The 25,828-nt window shown below is 38.7% G+C and overlaps 1 protein-coding gene across 5 annotated transcripts in view; it reads left to right on the forward strand.

Moving 5' to 3' along the window:
• LOC139984645 (solute carrier organic anion transporter family member 4A1-like) overlaps positions 1-25,828 on the forward strand; it is a 59,751-nt gene that overhangs the window by 25,927 nt on the left and 7,996 nt on the right. For all 5 annotated transcript variants that reach the window (XM_071998622.1, XM_071998620.1, XM_071998623.1 and 2 more), the window contains 6 exons: positions 15,262-16,175; positions 19,853-19,952; positions 20,824-20,945; positions 22,170-22,424; positions 23,322-23,517; positions 25,373-25,520. In XM_071998622.1, coding sequence (XP_071854723.1) covers positions 15,449-16,175; positions 19,853-19,952; positions 20,824-20,945; positions 22,170-22,424; positions 23,322-23,517; positions 25,373-25,520 — 1,548 coding nt within the window. In that variant the 5' untranslated portion in view covers positions 15,262-15,448. The remainder of the gene's footprint in view (positions 1-15,261; positions 16,176-19,852; positions 19,953-20,823; positions 20,946-22,169; positions 22,425-23,321; positions 23,518-25,372; positions 25,521-25,828) is intronic.

Below are 25,828 nucleotides of genomic sequence, written 5' to 3' on the forward strand. Positions count from 1 at the left end.
TGTACCTTAAAAAATATATATCCATTGCACTTCTTTATATTAACCTTTGCATGATTATACATGATCAAGGGAAGCTTCATTTGGTCTCGAGTAAACTGGCTTGCACAGCGATTATTCTTCTAAAGGCAATGGAGTGCTTTGGAAAGGAGTTCATGGTTCAAACTGTTTTCATACAGTCTAACATATTTGAAATATTTATATATAATGGTGTTTTTACAAGTGAACAAAACAAGTACTTAAATCAGTCATGCAATAAGTTCAAAAGCACACTTATTCAGGTTTGATAAAGGTTTGTCAACAATCTGAATATTTGTCAAAGCTAAATATATGCAATGGTGGTATTATTGTTCAGGGACTGACTTGACGTGTATTCTTTTGCTTCAATGACAGAAATTCTACACAGTGAAACAATTTAAACAAATGTTCAGGGATTTACGCAGGTAAGATGGAATGTTTCAATTTTGTAATGTAACAAAATGCCTGGTGAGAACTTGACTATGGCCATAGGTGTAGGAGGTGGGTGGGGGGGGGGGCTGCAGCCCCCCAACCAAATATTTTTATGAAAATTTGGGCAATATGCTGATAATTTTTCGGGCACCTACTGAAAGCAAAATAAATTGCAATGATGTAGCTAAAGGAAATGAATAGTTTAAAAAAATCTCCTTGGTACAGTAATTAAATTGAACTTGTAAGCTTGCCCGAATAATTTGCCATTACTAATGTAAAAGAGAGTTTTGACATACAGTAATTGGCCATCCATGCTATTTCTCAATCTACATAAGACATTTCTTTGTTTACTTTAGCATCCCACAGTATACTGCGCAACTTTCACGGACCGTACGGTACACGATGCCATGCGATGTAATAAGCCGATGCATGCCTATAGACCTATGACATGTACTGTACTTTAAGATGTTGAACGCGAGCCGAGGGCACGAAAAATTTTGGTTATATTTTTCGGGCAAGTCGTTCAGCCCCCCCCCCCCCCCAAAACAAATTGGGCTATTACGTCTATGACTATAGCCAGTTAAAATACATTTATATTTGAAAACACTTGCAAATTGTTAGCTAGTTGGTAAATTTGGGAAATTTTTCGTCCCATCCACCTGGATCCCAAGCCAACTGGTATGTGTTGTAAAAACTGATATTGTATTTCAATCTTAGAAAAGTGCCCAGCGAGAACTTAATTTTAGCCAACTGGACAAATAGCTATTTTTGTTATACACGGACGGATTGCAGTTTTTAGCAAGAGGGGTAAACCTGATATTTTAGGGGTCTGATTCCACCCATTCCCAATTTACAGTATAAGTCCACTGAGTAAGTTGAGCACTGTACACGCCACGGTGCATATTTGGAAAGTTCAGTTTATCTGTCCATTCACAATACTGTACACTTTGGTGGTTTCACAGTAAACCTTTGGTGGTGAGTTGAGGTTGTGAAGTTTGTAGGAATTTAGAGCTAGTACAATGAACATGGTCATCTGGCGATTATTGTGAAGGGTGTAAAGCCCAAAGTACCGTTTCCTCTTTTGTGATCAGAACTTCAAAAGCAGCCTAGAATCAGGACTTCATGTCAGGACTCCTATAATTATCCTGTTTACTGGCAACCTATTGAAATATAAAGTATTGTTTGGTGAGTGAATTCTTTTTGAGCAGATCTCATTATCTTTTTGAAGGATTTTGTAAGAATCGACCATACTGTATATTATAGCAAGCTGATAACTCAAGGCTAGTTTTGTATTGTTATAAAAGATTCTATGCACAAACTGTATAGATACTGGAACAAGTGCTAGCACGCATTGTTGTATATATATTACAGTACTGTTTGTCTGCTGTAGTGCTCTGCATTGAAGCCTCTCAAAACTTTTAATAGACCTTAACGAAATAAACGCCACCCAATTATCCAGATCGCCCCGAGCAAATTATCCATAGAATGTTTACAATGTTCTCTTTTGTGAAAGATGTAGATATATATATATGCGGAAGAAATGGATTCTTTGCTCATGAATATGCATTTTCTGTCAGAACTATACTGTACTCGCACAGTAGTTCTGTACTCCCCTCATAAATTTTGTATAAATTTGGAAGTAATGCTAGATAATATACTCCTGCTTAGAGCCTTGTACTTGTAGCGTGTGGGTAGTTAAAGGTCTATAGACACCTATAAAAAACATTGTCCTAATCACTCCAATAGGCAATTTTAGAAATCATGAAAATAGCTGGAACTCCCATCAAGATCCATCAAAGATTGACCATTTTACAAGTCTTTTCTTAAGTCTAGACTTATTTATGAATAAACATTCACTAATTATGCAAATTGATGACGTCCAGCCTCTGTGGGGGGGACTGTCTAATTTTCTGTCATTTTATACCTCTGTTTTCACAACCTTTGTTTCAAGGACACTGAACTGAATACAGGTTTGTGGCCTACTTTTAAGGCAAGTTTTTTTAAATATTTTGTTGTCTTCTTCAAAAAAAAGAACATAACCTTATTCCAATTATCACATGTGGGCTTGTAATTAGGGGTAAACTTGTTAAGGGCAAATAAATTTTGATGAGTGCAACACTCCATGTCATAGTTTGCAAACAGTTAATGAGTTTCCCAGGTTTATCAAAACTTCAAATGTGGGGGTACGTATCTTGGAAACCAAAAGACCATTTCGAAAAAAATTTCAACAGATATTGAGATGAGATTATCACCAACAACAAATGTACGTATATGAGTCTAATTGGCTAGGTGTCCGTGGCACTTACATGTACAGCAACTTTCAGTGATATAAACAATGTAAATCAAGTTTTACTTCAAATCAAATCCTACAGTACATTAAACTTTGTATAAATTCATTCTTTAATAATAATTTGTGATTGATAATATTACTCATTCCATGACTCACAGCTGTTGGATATAATGCAAATAAACAATTTTTTTTATGATGTTTAAGTGAACATATTAGGTATTATTCATCCACTGGAACTTATATAAAGTTAGACACTGTGCACACCCCTCATTTATACCAGCAAAGTGAATTAAACAAAGACAATAAATCAGACCAATAACTGCGATTGGCCAACTGGGTGACACTAGAATATATGCAAGGTGCTGGTTGTCAAATGGAGCAAAATTAATGAACAGCACATATTTACCGCTATATGGAACAGCCAGGTCTGTGTGAAGTCTGTTCGTAATGAAAAGAATATTTGGCAGCAAGCTATACAGTAGTTTACAAACCGGAGTCTAAATACTACAACATGGAGGGCCGATTGTGCTTCAAGTATTCACATTATATATATTTATATTTCTTTGTTTTACTCTATGGTTCGATATCTGTGAATGTAGGAGAGATAAATCTAGCAGTGTTGATTTTGAAAATATTGAAGGCTTTCACAGTAGTACAGTATGATAACCTATACACATTTGTTTAATTTTCGTTTAAGAATTATGTTCACATTCTCCTCACAAATACAGTGTGAAAGGTAAAGAAAAAGGTCTGCATAATTTGAAAACATCTATTGATGTCATTCTGTAACTTAATTCAGAGAATATAATTTTTTGTGTAAATTTTGTGAAGCAGTTTTGAAGGCGCTGGACTCTCTCGCATGAAATTCAGCGTATACAGTACTTATTATGCAAGGTTCTTACATGTACAAAAACCTAGCTTTATAATCTGCCGTTTGCATATTCACTCAAAAGTGCAGATGTTGATAGGAGACAGCTTACAGGTAAGTATCGTCACTCGTAAATCACCAAACCAGTAAGGTTTGGGGATTATATAGCAATTTGCTGATTTTGATTAGCATTTTTGGAATATAGGATAAATAAGAGCGGACGTCTGTATCTCCTGGAAAACAAAGGCTTTTCTTAGCTTTATGTTGTGGAGGTGGATTTGCTCATCCAAGCATCTCTATGAAGATTTAATGTTACTGTAGTATGGTCTTGCGACTCGTTAATGGATTTCTTATAGTGTGCAGTGTTCCCGTCTGTCTTCGTTGAAATCATTGCAACTTGTCATTTAGCCTTTGAAGAAGATCCTGCTAGGATCGAAACGTTAGGCCAACTTACTTTTACACATTCTCCTACACAGGCTCTCTAGTGGATAAGCAGTTTGCTAACAGTTTTATTTTATTTTGAAATCATTGCAAGGGGGACGTGTGGGTAAAACCTTAAGCTACCAGTACGATGTAAAACTTACGACGTTCGCTTGTCTCTTACCATCTCCATGCAACTCTACATATCTGCTCTCTTATCTATATACCTAATGTATAGAGTGTATAAACTTTTCAGGACTTTCCTCTTTCACTTCCTCCCCAAACCATCCACCGCCCTACCCAGCACCCCCATGCCTCTACCCAACTCTCCTATTCCGCACCCCCCACTCGCCCCCCCCCTCCTTCTTTCACCTCGGAGCTCAAACTGTACAAATGTTCCACAAGTAACCTCTCTGATACAGTACCCTCATTTCATGGAGGCTCTTTTCTATCTCAAGGTACAGTATACTTAGACTTTTTTGCTCCCACAAGCTCATTTGACCGAGGTGAATGTATACTACGGTATCATGTGTCAGATGTTATGGTGCACAAAGGTAGTTTTTAGTCCATAATTGTGTTGTCTTCAGCGATATATGAGGTTATTGGGTTATCGAGACACCAGCATGAGAACATAACTCTTGTTATTAATATCCAAAATGTCAGACAGTCTTGTGACTTTTGCCACAGTTTTTGATTTTATGTTTCCTCCCAAGTACCTGGAATTTTCAAGCAACTTTTAAAGTTCTGTATTTCACTTCTGCTTTTAAATCTGTTTACACTTCTGAGAATTTTTTGTATAACGAGGACACAAAGACAATTAAAAGCATCATGATCATAAAAAAAATAAATAACATTTGGAGACGTTTTGCTCTGGAAATTCTCACCTTTGGTCTTAATACTGATCCAATTTTCTCTGTGATAAAAGTTGAGAACGTGATGTTGATATAATAGTTTCCTATAGACCTACGGTGATGTTTTTCCGTCTAGACAATATGTTTTGCTTTCTGTCAACTTTGTAATTGAAAAACTTACTTAATAAAGAAATTAACTAGGTTTGGATGTGAAGGGATCTGGAAATTATTAAAAAAGTTAAGATCATATTTAAGAAGAGAAATATTTAGTCGAGGACCATAAAAGAAGGCATGGTCCTTGACGTTTCTTAGGTACTTATAAGGAAGTCTGAAAAACTCTAAATGACCATGTGGGTGCATTAATTAAACTGTATTTGCCAAACAACTGCTCAAGGGCATGATTTATACACATTGGATGTATTTATAAGATAATGTACTGCTTTTTCCTTCCTACTGTAATTCTGCCTGAAGTGAAAATAAAAATTGTGATATTTTTCTTCAGCAAGGTCGATGCAGCTTCCAGTGCACCGAGCATGTAATCTTCAGTTGTCTTTCCAACCGTATGGATGTCATTTCCAGGATAGAAGAGACTTTCCGATGCGAATAAATTAGCATAAATTGTAGAGTAAACCAATGACTGCACATGGTGAAAGTTTTCTTAGGAAGTTAGGACTATGCATATTCATAATAAAGGGAGTCATTAACTATTCCTAAGTTATATTACTGTTATAGGTTACTAGGTATATTGCTGACAGTACTATAGAGATATAGCACATGTTTGCAGCCCAGTGTAATTCATGGAGGTTGTGTCCTGTAGTATCTACTGGTAAGGTTAGGGTAAACTTGTTTGGGTCAGTTCAAAGTCATATGGACTCTTTAGTTAAAGTTAACAATGGTTATAAACAGTAATCGTAAGTTGGCTTCAAAGCTACAGTAACATCTGCTGACATTCATTATGTGCAACTAGTTTTCAGCTTTAATTTAGATTTAGATATCTCTAAATTAGTTTGAAATTTAGATCCGAAAAAGTTTCTACCAGAGACTGGAAGATGCATCTTCAATTGTGAGTAAGAGTTTCTTGCCATGTTGTTCATATTTCAAAGTCACTTCATCCCCAACCCTTACCTGCATCTCAACCCCCCTCTCCCCCCCCCAAACAAAGAAGGAAGAATACAAACAAGTTTCTAAGACAGAATACTTTGATCAGGTGGTCCATGCCAGCTTAAAGATCTGCTTTATTAGCTCCAATTATAGCATCCTATAGCTAGTAATCGACCTCAGGCTCTAAAATTAGCCTACATAGCTTCTTAACACCATTAGGCTCTTTGTGTAAACACTGTGTGGAAATATGTTCATATCTACAGTGTAGTTAATCATACAGCGTTCACACAAAGATCCTCCTACAAGAAAAAATATGTTGCAGGCATTGCAGACTAATTGGTACAGAGAGGTCATTTTATGACCAAGGCAGGTCGATTACGTAATCTCAAGAAACTTTTCCATTATAGCGAAGCTATACATAGTTTGGGTCTATACAGCAGACCTTTAACCGGAACTGATTATTTGCCCCAGTATAGTAGGGCAATAATTTAGTGTTCAAATTTTGTGTTGAAGTTAATACCAACTGAACATGTACATGTATTGTACAGTAAAGTATTTACTTTGGGAAGGAAAATGAAAATGCCCAGATACCTCCCCTCACTAAGTTCAGTTTGTGTCTGGTTTTCAGTTAAAGGAACCCCTTGGTGAACATTATGGGACTACTAATGTTACCATGGTGACCTTGCTAGATCTAATTTGATGCCCTAATGAGGCATTAGCCTTTAGTCCAACCCTTCCATCAGTGTAAACATGATTGCAATATTTTCTTCTAAGCCTTACTTAAAATTAAGGTCATGTAAACACCCTGCCTGGATAAAGTAGATTAAACACCTTCTTTCTGACATCTGTTATCTCTGTCCCGCCTATCCTCCTGGGAGACATTTCTAAACTTTCTCCAACCAAAAAGTAAAAAAATAAAACTTTTCTCCCAACAACTGGTACCTTTCCATTAAAAGTTCTGAAATATCAGTTGTCAATATCAATTCATGCGGAAATTTTAAGCAGATCGTTCTGGTTGACCTTAAACAAGAAATGTCACACTGGTGATTTTTGTCACATCAAGACAGCTGGGATCAATCTTTTAGATAACAGAGGGGGAGAAAGATCCACTGCTAGTAATTCCATATCAACAGCTCCAAAACTGATATTTTAATGTAAGGGGGCCTGGTTGGTTATTCAGCGAACCATGGAGGTAAAAACAGAGGGAACTAAATGAGGTAGTGAAAGGTTATTATTATGTTCACTCTGTTGTTTCGCAGTTAGTTCAAGTATTTTCTGCCTTTTAAGTAAAGTTTACGTAAAATTTGGATAGCTATGTTCAGTGAACTAAATTGAGGTATGTGAGAGATTATTATGTTTGCTATGTTGTGTAGCAGTTCAAGTATTTTTCTGTCTTTTAAGTTAAGTTTTATAAAATTTTGATTGCTATGTGCACTGAAATCTCCCAATAATACTATAAATTTTACTGTCTTTACTGATATTTACGTCGCGCCTTGCCTACCTGTCTCCTCACAAGAGCTGGGCCCTCGCTCTAGCGTGACTTGATAACCTCTGACCTAACCGACCAGTCCCCTCTGGTCATTTTGGAACGAGTACGAAATGTAAATTTTTAACTGCTCTACCATTCTTTATTGTCAATTAATTTTTTGCACTGATAATACTGTAGGTTATATGTTTTACAGACAGAGGAACATAAATGTATTTACTTCGCTCCTCGCTTACCTGTCTCCTCACAGCCTCACAATGTCCTGGTAACCTTTTAACACTGTGCGCCGCCCTCTATGACTGGCTCCCCGGTCATTGCCCCTCCTTCTCATTCTACCATTCAAAGTGCCTACATGCGTTTTTTTCGATCGGAATTTTTCCTTCTGATTTAGTGTGTATATTATATATGTTTTACATACAGACAAACATAAACATACGTTTACTGATATGTATCATTTTCAAATGTACATGGACAAATTTTCCTTGATGCAGTCCGAGCAGAATTGTGTGAAATTTTGTGAGTCATTGTGTCATACAATTACACATAAATGTCACAGGATGGAGCCATTAAGCCATTGAAGGTCAATCTTTGCTTTAATATCATTTAAATCGTACAATTTCAATAAACTAGCATACTCTGTATACAGTAGAACTTATTTCTGACTTTCACAGTACTTTAATATGTGCTTCAAGGGATGTTATTTAAAAACAACTTTGATAATAACTAGTCAGCCTGTCTGTTGTGTATTTATCTAGGGATAGTTCATGGTCATTTAATACGGTAAGTTTGACGAAACAATTTACAGAGCTCTGTAATTAAGAGAGAAAAACTTAATAGCGCCAGATGGAAGCCATCGAGATATCAAAACAATGAAGAGTCTCACGATTGCTCAATAGAGATTTTCCTGGGAAAATAAGACAGTTATTGGAAAATTAATTTGGCAACAATTAAGATGATAGGATTGGGGGGGGGGCGATTGGGTATTGATTGCCATATGGACTGACTTAATATTAGACTTCATCAAATTTTGGTTTTAAAACTAGACTTGCCAGGTTATAATCTCGAGGCAATAGCTTCAATGGTTACATTTGTAGGTTATGAAAATTGTTGTAATTAATAGAACGTAATTTATTAAGTACATGATCTTGCAAAGTTCGAACAGACAGGAAGTTGCCGATTCTTTGTGTAATGATGTGCACCGCTGAGAGGGTTTGGGTAAGATTAAGGAGGAGAGAGGAGATGGGAGGGGGGTTGGAAAAGGTCCATGGAGAGTAAAGAGGAAGCGGGCGGTTAATGTTGTTGATATGACATGATTAAGATTGGCAAAATCAGTGCAATTTAAACACTCTTATGAGTGTTTGTGAACTTTTCCCCAGTTTGTAAATATTCTTGAGTGTCTGTCTATAGACCAAGGATGTTTTTTGTGGAATTACTCTGGCTCCACATTTAAACACTCATTAAATGGTGCCGTAGTCTCTCGGAAGCCCTATTAATCACATTTGAAGATTAACAGACAATCAATGTTGTTGACACAAAACCAGTCGTTTATTCCTGCAACTCATGTTAATTGTAGGAGATATTGTTTGTCGCTACTGAATGGCTTTATATAGTTGCCGTTGACAACCTTTTGTTTCAAGTGATTTATTTTAGAGTGTGTCCCTGAGTTTTACTGGTTGGTATGGGCATGGAGTTAGAAGAGACTCCATGGTAAGGGAGAGATCCTCATCCATCCATGCAGTCAATATGTTTTACACACTGTTTTATGTTCAGTTGACTTCACTGGAGGAGTTTAGTCTGAGTACAGTAATATATACTGGTATTGTGTACCATGCACCCTTGGTCACAGCCGGAAGGAAAAAATGTATGCAGGAATGGTATATGTTGTGTAAATTTACTTCGTTCCCCACTTACCTGTCTCCCCACAGGTCACTAGGGTCAGTGAGGGTGCACAGTGTTAAAAGATTACCAGGGCATTCTAGACACGGTAGAATGTGGTGCATGGGTTGTGGGGAGACAGGTAAGTGGGTCACTCCTAAATACATAAACCAGTAAGTTTTATCATTTACCCTAGTGGGACGAATGACATCAGGAACAGAAGCAAAAGAGAAAAAAAAAATACTAGGAAGGAAAGCCATCGTGATATATCTCAATCTCAAGAAGAGTAATGGTTTCTAGTGAAGCGTATACTGTACAGTAGCATGCTTGTAAACATCAGTGTGGGGCAGAGAAGAAGCGGACAATAGCATCGTCCTTTAAAGACTGGCCGAGATTATTGGTGCTCTAGCTATCTACAGTACACATGTACATTTAGGATCCCATGTAGCTGGTCCTGAACATATTGTAGCGGGACGATCTCACCAGGAATTGCTATAAATGGAACAGCAACTCTATCTGATCTCACATGACGCATAATTTAACCAGAGAGTTGTTCACATTTGAGAATACAAGCGGGATCAGTCCTGGATCTTGCTTTCTCTTTGGGATTGAATAAGGTTGTGTCCACGTTTGTGAATGGACGGTGGATCGATATCGAACAAAGCGAGGATGACACAAGTGCAAAGAGAGGTCACAAACGATCATTTATAAATCTCAGCTACGTTAGTTATTGTGCCACTTTGCTCCCAACTTTAGACACCCGCCTGTCCAGTGTTTATGGGGTAAGTGGGGATCCAGGGTAAGGAACTGGAGATCACAGGTTGTGTGATCCCGTGCGATCCTGTGGGTGTACACATTTCAGCCTGGATCGCCCCTCTCGAAAGGGAGATGATATTGTGGAGTTTAATTCAAAGTACTGTGCAGTCTCATGTTCACATACAGTTGTAGGCCTACTATGAAGTAAATCACCCTGTCAGTCAGTGTTCAGGCGCGTAGCCAAGGGGGGGCGAAGGGGGCAGCCGCCCCCCCCCCCTTGAGCATAATTTTTATTTTATTTTTAATGTTTTTATTATATTGCTATAGTATTTTCAAAAGAGAAAATGCTAAGATGCAACTTACAAGGCCTGGGAAGTGCCATTTCCAGCGATCTGGGAGGCATTTTCAGCCAAAATTTTCTTGGCGCTACGCTTAGATAGTTTGCAATGCCGAATCTACAGTTTCGCCCCTCCCTTGGCAAATTCCTGGCTACGCGCCTGTCAGTGTTAAATCAATAATGGCTGAGGATTTCATACATACATGTGCAATACAGTACAGTAGCTCTGGCCATTAGCTAGCTGTCTTCTTAGGTTACATTGCCATAGTAACTGTACTTAACAGTTTTCTCACATTCACACATTCAGTAGTAGGCCTACTATGAAGTTAATCACCCTGTCAGTCAGTGTTAAATCCACCATGTGTGAAAATGATTGAGGATTTCATACATACATGTGCAATTGATCATACAGTAGCTCTGGCCATCAGCTAGCTGTCTTCTTAGGTTACATTGCCACGGTAACTGTACTTTACAGTTGTCTCACATTCACACATACATAAGTAGGCCTACTATATGAAGTAAATCACCCTGTCAGTCATTGTTAAATCCACCATGTGTGAACATGGCTGATGATTTCATACATACATGTGCAATACAGTAGTTCTGGCCATTAGCAGGCTAACAGCTGTCTTTTTAGGTTACACTGCCATGGTAACAAGATGACATGCATGGATATATAGTTAAGTTTCTTAAACACTGCAAGGGTCAAGGGCAGGTCAACTCACACACAATGCTAAAGAAGTCAATTATCAAATTTTGCTCACAGTTGTGGGTAACCGTTTAGATGCATGGTACTGTACAACTCCTCCCATGGGGCTGCATTAGTCATTAAAGGCCACCTAGGTTTGCATTTCTGTCCACATTTCTTTTTCTTCCTATACCTCTGGGGCCTGGCGCCACCATTTTCCATGTATACATTTTTTTTACATTGTTTTTTTATATATATTTTATTTACTTCGTTCCCCACTTACCTGTCTCCCCACAACCTATGCACCACATTCTACCATGTCTAGAATGCCCTGGTAATCTTTTAACACTGTACACCCTCACTGATTTCCTTTTAATTCTTTTTGTCAACGTTGTTGTCATATGAACTTTGTAAGCATATGTACTCTACATACCTCACACGAGTGAGGTGCACAGAGATTGAATAAACTTGTAAACTTGTAGGTATTCTAGTGACAGAAAATGTGACAATTAAAGAGAAAAAATTGTGCTGGATCGTAAGTTGAAAATTCCCTCTCAATATGACTGTATGAATGTAAATTGTATTGCTTACAAAGGCAGTTATAGTGAGTCACAGTACTGGGCGTGTCTGGTCTGTGATGTGTCATGGGAGATTGTTGCCTAATGTTGTAAAGTAATGGATTGATCCTTGAAATAAACAGTCATACATTTGGAATTTGGAATCTTTACTTAGTTGTCAATGATTCATTTCAATATTTACATTTTTCTGAATATTCATTCCGTACAGGTTGGTAATAAAAAAGCTCATTTCCATTATGGTATTTATACTAACTCTATTATAATTGCAAGATGCTTACATAAAATTTCACCAAATTCCTAAAATTCCAAAATAGCTCCATGTTACTAAATGCTTTTAAAAAAATGTTGCTTTGACCTATAGTAATTGTACTAAATTTTCAGCAATTTAAGGCAACTTCAAGTTAAATAAAGGTCCCCCCCTCCCCTCCCCTCCCCGTATTCCTAGGTTTCGATAGACTGGAAACTTAACCAGCATGTAAACTGTAAAATTAGGATACATGTGTCTATTCTGTTTGAATGTATGTATACATGTTTGCATGAATATTGATTCAGTTTGCAGTGTAGACCTCTGCTGCATGGGTACATATTATATGATGCATGCTGCGAAGATAGGGAACACGATTGTCTATTAAGGATTCATGCAAGCCAACAGCAGCTAAAACCATGGGAAGAATCACCAGGTGACAGCACAGTAAGAGACTTTGATCTTGTTGACCCAGCAAAATACCTGACCCACTTGAAACTAAAATGAGGATATATTAAATATATATCTACTCTGATAAACTGATTTGTTAGGAATCTCAGTGACCCTACAGGTATTTATATCCCTGTTGTGTGATTTAAGAAACAAACAGAAGATTATAAATTTGAAGTGAATTCCTACCTATATAGCATCTATTGGCTGGTTTCCTTTGAAGGTATATATGTGACATAAGGTGATATGGCTTGCTAAGTAGACTATTAGCTTTCATAGGTTTGGAAGGAAGGTAATTTAATTGAAAGTATATATATCTATAGTTTATATATGCATTGATTCATACTGTAGTTAGACCTAAGTTCAGTTGTGCCTTTAAGGAAGTTATAGTTTACACTGTACAGTTGTATGTGTCAGATTGGAAGTGGTCCATAATCCATGAATGAGGCCTCCAAAGCTTTATCTTGCCATTTTAATCTCTTATTTCCATGTAAGCTATTTCTTGCCATAAAGTGAAAATTAACAGAGAGTCCGGCTATGCAGGCCAAAACAAGGCACTACTGTATATAGTGTAGTGCTTTACTGTAACCTGCAATTGGTAAACTTTGCAGTTGTTAGGTGGAGACAGGTGAGTTCACTGTCACATATATACCATCGTTGAATATTCATGAGCTCTGTATAAAGGTGCCTGTATTTACTTTGATATTTGAAATGGAATGCATATTTAATGGCAGTAAACAAGGTAAATGTCTTTAGTTAATTCTGTCAAACATGCAATGCCAGGGAATCAACCCCTGCCCCCCCCCCTAAAAAAAAATTAGATGAAATAAATACATTTTAAACGATGAAACTTGAATTAATAGGTTTTTGTCCTGTTCATAATACAATAGCGGTACTTGCAGTACCTAATTTACACATGTACAGAATAGTTGGTAGCACCTAATGACAGCAGTTCTTTTCACTAATATTGCTAGCTGTAGATAAAATAACACAACACACCCATATATTGCATTGAAGTATACTGTACCACTGTTTAGTGTTCTACACAATCCCACAGTTTCTCATACAGTAAAGCAGTAAACCAGACACTTTGTGATTTTAGAGCCCTCCTGGGGATCTAGATATATTTGAGTAATACCATGGAGTATTTGCACTATTTCATCTGATGGTGGTTTTAACACATAAATCACCTAAAGGATAGAAAGATAACCCTACTATATAAATGCCTGTACTGTATATACTGCACAGTGTACAGCAGAGGTATGTACACAGCACATTTACATACTGTACAACAGTACTAGCAAACTCTGATTACATCAGTGATGATATAAGTGCAGAATTTTTTTCCCTCCCCTTCCCTGCTACACCCTCACCCTTCCCCTTCCCCATCCCCAATGCTTGAAATCTTGTGCAGGCTTTCAACCAGTGTGCCACATATACTGTAGATTTGCTATGGATCCTGAAAAGCGTCTTTGACAGTTGTACTGTGTTTTGTGTAAAAATACAGTACTGTAGGTCAGAGAAAGCACCTTACTTTTAAAATAGAGTACAACGATAGTTCTGTTATTTTAATGTACTTAGTGAATTTATCATGACAATAACCCCCCCAGCTGTACTGTATTGTACCAGTGCTGTGGGAGACCTGGTAGTCTGTATTGTAGAGGATATATTGTGTTCATCCCTATAGCAACTCCCTGGCTATTGGAGCCTTTCTCTGCATTCACTACATGACATAAAGGTCATCCCTTCCTCCCATGGGGTGAGCACTATATTTGCCTTCCATCAAAAGTATTTTTCTTTGTGTCCCTAAAAAAGTGGTAGATATTTACTTAACAATACTCCTGGGGAGACTTGCTCACCCCCCCTTACATTTGGAAAGGAGGGCAGCATGTAACTCTGGTAGCTAGACAGACATCAGACAAAAGGTGTGTATTACTAACAGGGTGGGCTGTAATAACATGGGGTTAAGCTCTCCAGCTGTTTTCATTTGATCAAGGGTTTTGAAATATTGCCTCATTTAAAGCACACTATCTAAACAAACGTACAGTGGGATATTTACTCTTCAAACTGCGTGCAGCCCATGTGACAACAGAATCAGAAGCATACATGTGCTGAATGACTTAGTTTGAGGGCTTTTATTGAAAATTGTTTTCACACAGGGACTTAATCTTCGGTACATGTCAACAGCACCTCAGAAAGAAGATACTGTTGGGTAAAAGTATTTTGATGTGTATAAGTAAGTTGGCCTGACGTTTCGGTCCTAGCAGGATCTTCTTCAGAGGCTGAATGACAAGTAACAGTAACAGAAGGGACAAATACATGCACAGAATACAGATAGGTTAATGAGCATGGTGAACACAAAGAGATAGATGTATTTGGATTGTAAATTTGGTCCCTGCGGCGACCGATGATTCTCTCTCTGCCTAGTAACATACTGTACAGTAGCACAGTCTACCATACTGCAGTAAATATCAAAGATATATTTGTTTCAACAAGTCGATTACAGGCAGTTAAATATCTCAATGGTAACATATTAAGGAAACATTAAAATATCTAATTCCATCAATCTGGGCACATACGGTACAGTGGGTTCAAAGTTAAGTTTACGCTACAGAAGCTGTCATAGGGCAGGTGACTTTGTTCCAAAATTTGTAAACCTGTCCTAAAGAAGACTTTTGGCTGAGAGCAGACCCACCCCTACCCCCACCCCCCGGAGGTCATTGCCAAGGTTTATAGAGGGTCACTTTTCCTAGTACTGTAACATGCCCCGTTTTAAGGATTTAAAAAAAAAAAAAATTTGCCCTGCATGCATGGTGCCGTGATGGATGATGTTCAAATTATTGTTATTTTTTGTTGTGCTCTCCTTACAGGTACAATTCCAACTATAATATTCAACGTCAGCCACGATGGATGCGTAAACGGTTATGATGACAAGAGCTCTGAATTAATAAATGCCACTCGATGGATCACTGAGATGTAAGAATCTCATCCGGTGAAGAACAAACACACTTGATTATATTCGAATAAAAAACGACAGCCGAAGAAACATTCCGAAAGATGGCCGCCAACGGAACGTCGGCGATGAACGACAGCAATAACGCCAGTTCCTCTACTCAGTCCGTGGAGGACTCGCCGCCTAAGTACGACAGCATGCCGCAGACCGAGCAGAAAACCACCACAAAGAACTCTGTCCCTGCGGAGAGCGAAAGCATCACAGACTTCGAGGGAGAAGACGTCGAGTGCGGTTGGGGAGGCCTGAGGCCGCGGATGCTGCAGTGTTTCAACCGTCCCCCCTGGTTTCTCTTTTTCTTGTGTCTTTTCGCCGTCACCCAGGGCATCACGGTGAACGGTCTGGTCTACGTTGTCACGACCACGCTGGAGAGGCGATTCCAACTGCCGAGCACGAAAAGCGGTTCCATCTCCAGCGCGTACGACTTTTCGGTGATGGTGGTCATCATCTTCGTGACGTACTTTGGAGAGAACCGTCACAAGCCGAAGCTGTTGGCCATCGGCGCTTTCATATTTGCCTTGGGATCGCTGGTCTTCAGTTTACCGCACTATCTGACCGACTTTCATGACATTTCGTCGGGCGAGTTTGAATTCTGCAGTGCGGACAGGGAAGCAAAGGATGCGTGCCAGAGTACGGAGGCCGGGCTCTCTCATTTCTTTTGGGTGTTTGTGCTTGCCCAGTTCTTGCACGGGCTGGGCGCGGCCCCCCTCTACACCCTCGGAGTGACGTACATTGACGAAAACGTTAGACCAAAGCTGACGGGCCTGTATATCGGTGAGTTAAAGGTCGTCATGGTATTGCCCGGCCTCACCCTCCCCCTTAAACAAGCGTTTTAACCGCCGCACCATCTTTATTTAGGCTTTTTTTTCCCCCTGTGAGATGTGAATTGTCTCAGTTTGAGTTTTGTTCATAAAGTAGTCTGCAAAGTGTTACTTGAAAGTTACTTGAAGTAAAACCAGATGATGAACACTCAAGCTAATGAACCATTATACTGTGCGTTTATGCAAAAGTTACAAAATATTGAGTCAAAGGGGGCACTCTTTCAAATGTGTTACATTCAGTGGCGTCGCCAGACATTTTAATCTTGGGGGGCACAAGGGGGGGCACAACACTTTATTAGGGGGGCATTTATTTTTGAATGCCGTCCTGGAGGGGAATTTTGATTAATTTAGGGTCCTTACATGCAATCTGGTGCTATATTTTGCAACTTGAAGTAACTTTATGTTCGAGAATTTTCGGGCTTAGTCTGTCCGATATTCATGTTTTTAATTGAGGCAGTTAAAGTTTCTTGCTTGATTAAAATTTTTAACACTACAAATCGCATCTGGGGGGCACGATTTTTGTGGGGGAGGGCATTTGCCCCCCCAGGCCACCCCCTAGCGACGCCAATGGTTACATTTCAATTGCCAATTCTAAACTTGACAGAATAATAATCTAAATCTAAATAATAATCTAATCAAAGTTTTGCATGAAGTTAGTTCCCAGTTTATAATTGTTTGTTGAACAATCATCGTTAACGTTCGTCAGTATACCCTTCAGGATTTTCCTAAACTTAATTTATATGAAAAATAATTTCTGTATAATTTCCCAATCCAGATGAAAATGGCCTACAGCCGAGAAAGTGTAGATATATTGAACCAGCAGGCCATCATTTGAAGTCATAATCCAAAAGTTATGACATTTAACTTCTCCCAGGCTATTAGAATCCTGTCAAATTTGGTTAATTTTTATCTTCCAAATTGCATGGTCTGTTTTAAAGGGGGTGCATGGTTGCTGATGAGTTTGTATTTAATTGGTTTGTAACTCATGTGGCAGGACGTTCACAAAGTTATCGAGAGAATATAATACCGTATTCCAAAAGAGCACTGTCCTCACTTTGCTTTCTCTCTACCCTGTCCCCACACATCCTTGGCACTCTCGCTTTGCTGTGGCCCGAGGTGACCTGGTAAAGTTTTAGATATCGTCCGATTCCTGTGGCTTGCGAGATGTAGTCCACGTACCTGTCTCCTCGTCATATTTTCGTTGCATATCTTTTACTCCAAGTGAGCACAACACTTCCCCGCCCCCCACACCCCAGACACTGACATTTTACGGTATTGTATTACGGTACCGTACTCACCTGTAATCAGGCAGTTCGCCCTCAGGGATTTGTATTCTTATTTATAAGTCTGCTGCCATCCATTTGAATCAAGTATATCAGGCATGAGCTTTTTCCGCGACTTCGCGAAATATCCCTGATTTCTTTTCTACCTCGGGGACAAAAACTATTATCCTAACACACTGTAGCATACGCAAACTGCAGCCTATACCTTTAGATTGAGGATCAAGTACCCAAATAAATGACTTGGTCAAACTGCGGGAAAGTTTGAAAATAAGTTTGAAATCAAACCTAATGCAAAATTCTATATACAGTATATGTGTGCAAAAAGCGTATCTTGCTACACACATGTGAAGATGTACTACATACTAGCAGCTTTTCTAAACGGGATGCATCTAGTATATATGATACGAAGCAAAGAGCTCGAATCTGAAAGCCTTGAAAACTTCTCCGCAGAGTTTGAACACAAAATTTCTCTAGATCTGGGTGGGCAATCTACCGCCCGCGGGACGGCCCGCCAGTGATTTTTTTGCGGCCTGTGACATGTCTCAAGAAAAAGAAAAATCAATCTATTTTACAACATCACAAAAAACGAGCTAGCTGCTTAGAATTTATCGGCACTAATGATGCTGTCAGGTAGGCCTATTATCCCCATTAATTATCAACTGTACTGTATTGACATTATGTTTTTCGTGAATACAGATTAAGTACACACGCCTATTGCTTGAAAGTCCTCGGAATCAAAGGTTTAAATCAACAGCAGGTCATTGGTTAGGTACGGCCCAGTCAATTTTTCACTCCTAATATCTGGCCCATTCATTCAAAAAGGTTGCCCACCCCTGCTCTAGATCCTGAATGGCTAGATCCTGAATGCAGAGCTCCAACACACAGATTTGTACGGTGTGTCCATGTGGGGCGCTACAGTAGCTGCCCTTGGTAGATGCGGGTGTCCCTTTAAACCACATACTGGAACAGATCTAGACCCTCCAGAGTGTTTGTGAATCTAACCACAGGATATGGGGTATTTGATCTAATAATAGTGAAATTGCCTGAAGAGGGATTTTTTTTTATCTGAACATAATTTATACCCTGGGAATGATTTAAATATGGTGGTCCTGATTGAGTAGAAATATGATCAGACTAATATATCTAGGTAAATGGACAGGCAGCGTGCAGTGTCTGTTTGCCACAGTGTTTTACATACAGTACTGTGAGTTCTATTGGAGAAGAATAGCCGTCATTAGGCTTGTTACTTCATGTAGTTAAGTACAATTTAATTATGCTTGATAATGGTTTAAAAAAAATTTAACACTTATACATGAAGGTTTACTTGTGAAAGAGAAATTTATGTAGTGTTGCAGTTTTTTTTAGTTTTTTTTTTATGAAGGTTGTAGGAGTACAGTACATTTTTGTTGTCAGCTGAAATTTTTCTGCCGACTCAGTTAAATTTTTCTGCCGACTCAGTTGCATCATCACTTATTAATTCCTGCTTATATGATATATGATAGATATAACATGATAGTAAGCATACTCTTCATTAAATGTGAATAGCTTGAAACCAAAATGGATTGATGGAAAGATTGCTTGAACTGCATTTTCTTTAAAATTTGTTTGACAACTAAATTTGATCTCCATTGTAAGTAGCATGATAAAGCTGTATAATCAAATACGATATAAACTGCATATTGTTAACAGAACAATCATTGATAATAAGTTCACAGTTGTGTATATCTCTGCTTAAATGAGGTCATTAATTAGTCAGTTATTGTACTGATTGATTTGTGAAATTAATTAATGTTGAGGAATGGATAGATAAGCTAGGATGAGGGTGGTGACCATAGAGAGGGTCATTGGGGATGGGGAGAGGGGTGGCGGAGAGGGGTGGTGGTTAGTGCAAGAATGTTACCAGTTTGTATGCTAGGTAGATCATAGTGCTTATGTATCCCGGAGACAGGCAAGTATTGTCGTTCGTAAATTACCCAGACCAAGGACTTTTGGGCTATATTTGAACTGAATCAATGTTTGTCAAATGGTCTACAGTTGGGACAGAGTTTAATATATTAGTCCGTATTGACCATAATTTAAGCAGACTTTTTTTTGTTTCTAGTTGTTATTGTCTTTATAGTACAAATCAGAAGAATAGTTTGAAACATATATATTTTTATCTTAATGGGCATTGATAGCATCTGCCTTCCCCTCCCCTCATTCTACTTTGGGAATATATTAGTGATCCCCCCATACCCATCAGCAGCGTTCTCTTTGGTGGTTGTGTGTTTTTAAAACTGGATGAATATATCCCAGTTTCTGTAAATGTTCATGAGTTTTATTTTTTGTCCTTTCTGGCTGTCCTCAGGTATTTTTAACGGAGCCTCGTTGTTGGGTCCTGCCATCGGTTATCTTCTCGGAGGGCTCCTTCTGGGCATCTACACAGACGTTAGAGTTGATATATCAGAGTAAGACAAATTTACTTGGTTCCCCGCTTACCTGTCTCCCCACAACATTAGCACCTCATTCTACCGTCATCTCGAGTGAACATAAAATTGTAACATTGAGAACTTGTGAACAGACGAGGGGGGGGGGGGGTTTAAAGGCTAAGAATGATCAAGGTTTAAGTTCTGTTGGCTTCAGATCATAAAATTTCTCAATATCAATATAAGCAAAAAGATGCTTTTAGCAAAACAGCTGTATTATGTGAATCCAAACCTCTTCAACCATGCAGGTGAAGATTTTGGGTTCAAAAGCTCTCCAAATCTTTTTCATATTGCTGCCTCATTGTTGTGCCATTCGTTGTCACACAGGTTAATGGAAGCTCTGCCTTATTTGGTATTAAAGGTGTCTAGGAAACTGAACCAATCCTCCTGCGAACCATTGCTACGTAGCCTAAACGTAGGTTTATACTGTCTGGAGACCACCTGTAAAATGAGTAAGATAGGAGGAGAATGTTCTGTCTTATAGCTGAAGTATCATATCTGAGTTACAACTACTAGTGTTCCACTAGTCTCAACATATATATATATATATATATATATATATATATATATATACCGTATATATATATATATATATATATATATACCGTATATATATATATATATATATATATAGTTGTCGGATGATCGCTCAACGCGTGAAACTCTGAGTTACAACTACTAGTCTCAACCTATAATTCGCTCTGTCCTCCGGACATAGAGCACTCTGCGCCAAGATAGACGCCAACCAACCAGCATATATATATATATATATATATATATATGTGTGTGTGTATAACTGTGATATTTGCGTTAAAACTGACCTTCAATTTGTTTTTGTTCTTGCTGTACACAGATCAGGTATCGACCAAGATAACCCGGTATTCATTGGAGCTTGGTGGATCGGATTCCTGCTCACCTGCGCTCTCGCGCTGAGTCTAGTCCTGCCGTTTCTTGCATTTCCAAAGTCTTTACCAGGTAAACAGCACAGTATATATACTCCATCCCCGATTGCAATGTGTGCCAAGGAGACAGTTTCTGTGAAAGGTTGCTTCTGTTTAACGGGTTGTGTGTGTGGAAGCAGGGGAAATATACTGTTGTATGTTTTCCCCTGTTGGTGTGCAAAAGTACCATGCGGGTTGCCCTTGATTAGTAAAGGGATAATTGAAGGGTTTCTGGAATGAATTGCTAAATGTTATGATATATGTTATGGTGAGTGCTGGTTGCTCAACCTGGAACCTCAAATTTCATTCCTGTTATTTATTTCAAGGAGTTATTTAGTGTTTTGTATAGCAATGTTTTAAGGTTCTGTATTTGGTCTCTTATATTGTACAACGGTTCCTGTGTATGAAAACTGCAGTTGTGTTTGCATTTTGATCATTTTCCATAACATTTTGTAATGAGATAAGTATCTATTGTTTTCAAAGGAAGGTATAATAAAAAAAAGGTATGACAGCTTATAGCAGATGTGTGACCAAACTTATTCACTGAAGTCATTGTGCAGTAGAACTAGTCGAATTGAAGCTCATGGCCTTGATGAGGCATAAACGAATTATAAATGACCAAAGAATTTTAATTCTTGATATGAAGGACATACTTGCAACACGATAGAAGAAACAATGACATACGTGGTAACGTTAACTATTCAATGATGGATATTCAGAGGGCGCTCTCCATGTAACGGTCCTGACAGGCAGGGGGGCGCTGTCCATATAAAGGTCCTGACTGGCAGAGGGCGCTATCCATATTACGGTCCTGACAGGCATAGGGCGTTGTCCAAATAACGGTCCTGACAGTCCCATAGATACGGCTCTGGGTCCTAATGTATGCATGTGGTTTTATTCCTGTCTACAGATCTGCAAAAGATTTGAGGTAGCATAAACATGTATCCCAATCTATGTACTAGTTGTGAAAATATGTTTAAAAATATGTCGTCTTCAATAATTGGGAATTCCCGGTGACTTCAGAGACTGCGGGCTCGACAAGTTTAGTGGAACTAGAAAAGTCCGATATGACAGAGTCCGCTGTTGATTTAGCGTGGTGGCTGTATCCAGCTAGTTACTCTGTAATTACCCTTTTCCATTGCTTAATCCATTTGTACTAACGGCAACTTAACGAGACGGAATTATACAACTCGAGATCGTTCCAGTCTAGAGCTGTTTTAGATTATTTTTACCTGTTCTCACCCACCCTCTCTGTCAGGATCGAAACGTTTGGAGAAAGAGAGGGTCTCCGAGGCCCATGGAGGTTCCGATTTCTCCGCGAGGGCCGGATTCGGTAAAAGTCTCCTGGATTTTCCGAAAGCCTGTCTTGTCCTCCTCAAGAACATTCCTTTCCTCTGTATCAGCGGAGCTGCGGCCACCGAGTGGTTTCTCCTAGCAGGGTTCGCTGTCTTTGCGCCAAAGTTCTTAGAATCCCAGTTCAGTCTCTCATCAGGATGGGCAGCCATCCTTGTCGGTAAGAATACAGCTTTAATTTATAATTAATTAATTAATTTAATTAGCAGTGAATTAATTTTAGTTGTTTGACTTCACTCCTCTCTTACCTGCCTCTATTCTACTCATGCACTTAATCTAGTCTACAACAGTTGGTAACAATTTAGCACTTTGCCTCCCCCCACCTCCCCCCCCCCACTGACCTACTTTAGGGGTCAACACCTACTTCCTCCCCTCTTCCTTCCAAATCTACCATCCTTGAGGCTTACAACTGTTTTTGTAGTATGATTAACATCCATTGGTGTTGGTAAGAAAACAGCTTTAATTTTTTTCTCCCCAAGAAGGAGCAAATGCTTTGATTGAAAATACCGGCAGTTGTGGTAAATAAATAGCAGCAATGAATTAATTTTAGCATTCGCATTTTGCATAGAAGTTTTGATGGTTCTGCACTTTGTCTCATATAAATTAATCGAGGTTCCTGCACACACAAAAAAACTGCCCATCTTGCATAGCGATACAAGATAGATTCTACCCTGCAAAGTAAAAAGGTTTTCAAATTTTCATATTCCTCATAATTTGTAAAAAGGCTCCAAATCAATTCACAGCCGAAACGGGATTACATTGGTTTTGTTTGTTGAGGTGACTTGTTTTTTGTTAATTTTTAATTTACATTGTAGCAGGATGTTATAGATCATAGTGTTCGACCGATTATTTGATAATCAGTTTTACCGATTACCAATTAATTCCTGTGACAATCGGCCGATGCCGTTAATAATCGGTTCCACATAATCGGTAGCGCAATGGATTTTGCCGATGCCCACTATTTACCGATTGTCTGATAATCGGCCCGATGCCGATTGTCTAACCGATCATCGGTCGAACACTAATAGATTACCCATAATTCTTTTCTGCTCCTTAGGTTTAACTGTCATCCCAGCTGGTGTAGGTGGATCGGTTGCCGGGGGTTACATCGTCAAGAGATTCAACCTCAAGTACATAGGGATGATGCGGTTCTGTCTCGGGACAATCTTCGTCTCGTTTCTCCTCATGAGTGCTTTCTTCATCAGTTGCGAGGATCCCAAATTTGCTGGAGTCACCGTAGATTACAATGGCAGGTGAGTCTTGGGTGTCACTGGTTCTTTGGTGTCATTGGTACTTGGTGTTACTGGTACTTGGTGTCACTGGTACTTGGTGTCACTGGGACTTGGTGTCACTGGTACTTGGTGTTACTGGTTCTTGGTGTCACCGGTTCTACTTTAGATGCAAAAATGACATTTCAAACTCAGAAATCCATTTTAGCTGTGACCTGTACATTGTGACACCTTTTAAGTTAAAAAAATCCTCTTCTTTACAGTAATTTTAATAATTCCATCACTTTAGAACCAAGTATCCAAACTGTGGGTTGTGACTCATTTTAGGGTTGACAAAATGTTATGGAGGGTCTCTAAATATTTGGGAGAAACCGAGAATTGTTGCTGATATTTGTAGAGAAAAGTGGAAAATTCTGGGAGGAAAATGGTTTCAAAAGTTGCCTAATATGACACCATTTTGAATTTAAGAGTCCATGTTCATACAACATGTTTTTTTTTCAAATGGTTGGGCCATACCTCCTCCATGTAAGCCCCTCTACCAGGCTAAAACATTCACTACTGGAGGGTCACCAACATGATCATGGTGAAACTTGGGGTCATGCACCAAGGAAACAAAAGAGATTGAATACCAGGAACTCAAATACATAACACTTTTAGTCCAAAGATAAACCATCGCTAGTACCCATTTAAATTTTGTACCCACCCGCTTTTTCATTGGTCTCTTCATCAATGCATATGCAACATGTTTAGAAGAAAATTTCAATAGAGGATGTTCAATAGGAAGAATCCAAAGCAGAAATTTGAGTTGGTTTTGATAAATTTCATGATATGCTGTATTATAAATAAGTTGAAAAAGTTGAAAAATTTATAGACTTAACGTAGCTAATATTTAATGTATAAGTAATTAATTATTTACCTATATCTAAACTTTTATAGAAACCTTTATAGAAACTAGACAGCCGATAACGAACATGAGGCATGTTTTTACTGCCACACTCAAATCTTGATTCTTCACCCAGGCTCTCTATCCTGGGTGACTTTTTCTTAAGAAAAAAAGAAGTATCTTCATTGAGACAATCAATTTAGCCTAGTTTTAAACTTCCACAAATTTTTTTTTGGAATTCCAGAATCATTCATAGTAAGGATTTTTGCAAAAGTTTTTTATCCAATTTTGAGCATTCCAATTTCTGACGAGCTACTCGAGACCTTTTTTAGGGCATGAGCACGACATAATTAACTTGCTTTTACCTTTTTACCATCGTTCAATTGGGAGTCAAACAGGAAACATAGTTCCCTCCACTTTCCTGCGATTCTTTCCAAGGTTATCAATCACCTCGGAAAGAATCGATGGGGCTTAATTTTCTGTTTAGTTGATATGTTCCGCTCGATTTGGAAAGATAATCTGTTTTCACTTTGATGGCAACGGTTCATCCATTGGGCGAGGAAGTCGTCGGAAACAATCCACATGTGATTTAAATGTTATGGATGATCTTTCTGGGAAGATTTATATTATTAGAATGGAATTGATAAAGTCAAATGTCTTCAGTATGATACAAAACACTGATGCATCTAGCAGGAACTTTATCGAGACGTGACTCTGGTAATATCTTCACAATCCGAGGGAGCGTTATGGATATATCTGGCCATTTTTTTTACCAAACCCTCCAAGTTTATGACACAAGCAACAAAAAAAAACATCCCCCAACTTCCCCACCATCCACATCGACTATTTTAGTATTGAATTAAATCTTTTCATTCTATTCCACCCTTTTTAGTACCCTTCTCCTCCCCCTCTCCAGCACCCTTCACCTTCACATCCTACCATATACCACAGGTTGCACCTATCACGTCCTCTCTTTTCTTCCTGTTTATCTTGCAGATCCAGGGACCTGGAAGGTCCCGTTGCCCTGGACGACGTCTGTAATATGAATTGCAGTTGCGATAACCAGTTTCAACCAATCTGCGGAGATGGGGTTATCTACTACTCACCTTGCCGGGCTGGTTGCCAACTGTCGACTAAGTCTGAGGTGAGATTAAGGGCATCTCGCATTTTATAACCAGTTCGGGTTTATAGGTCGGTTGTTACTTTATGGATTTATGAAGTTTGTTAAGCATTTGGGTGATGCCACTGCCATGCAAGAATCTTTTCTGTTAGCCCATCCTAGGTCGGTCGGTTGATTTTAGTCACTTTCAAGAAAATAAAATTTTAAGAGAGAATTTGGTACAGCATTTACTAAACATGGGTAGAATAACTCAAGAAAAAGGACATTGGCAATTAATACTAGATCTTTTATCTAACATTAATAAACCAAAGCAGTAACATTGAAAATGGGGG

Source organism: Apostichopus japonicus, chromosome 17 (assembly GCF_037975245.1).
Source record: "Apostichopus japonicus isolate 1M-3 chromosome 17, ASM3797524v1, whole genome shotgun sequence".
Taxonomy (NCBI): Eukaryota; Metazoa; Echinodermata; class Holothuroidea; order Aspidochirotida; family Stichopodidae; genus Apostichopus; species Apostichopus japonicus.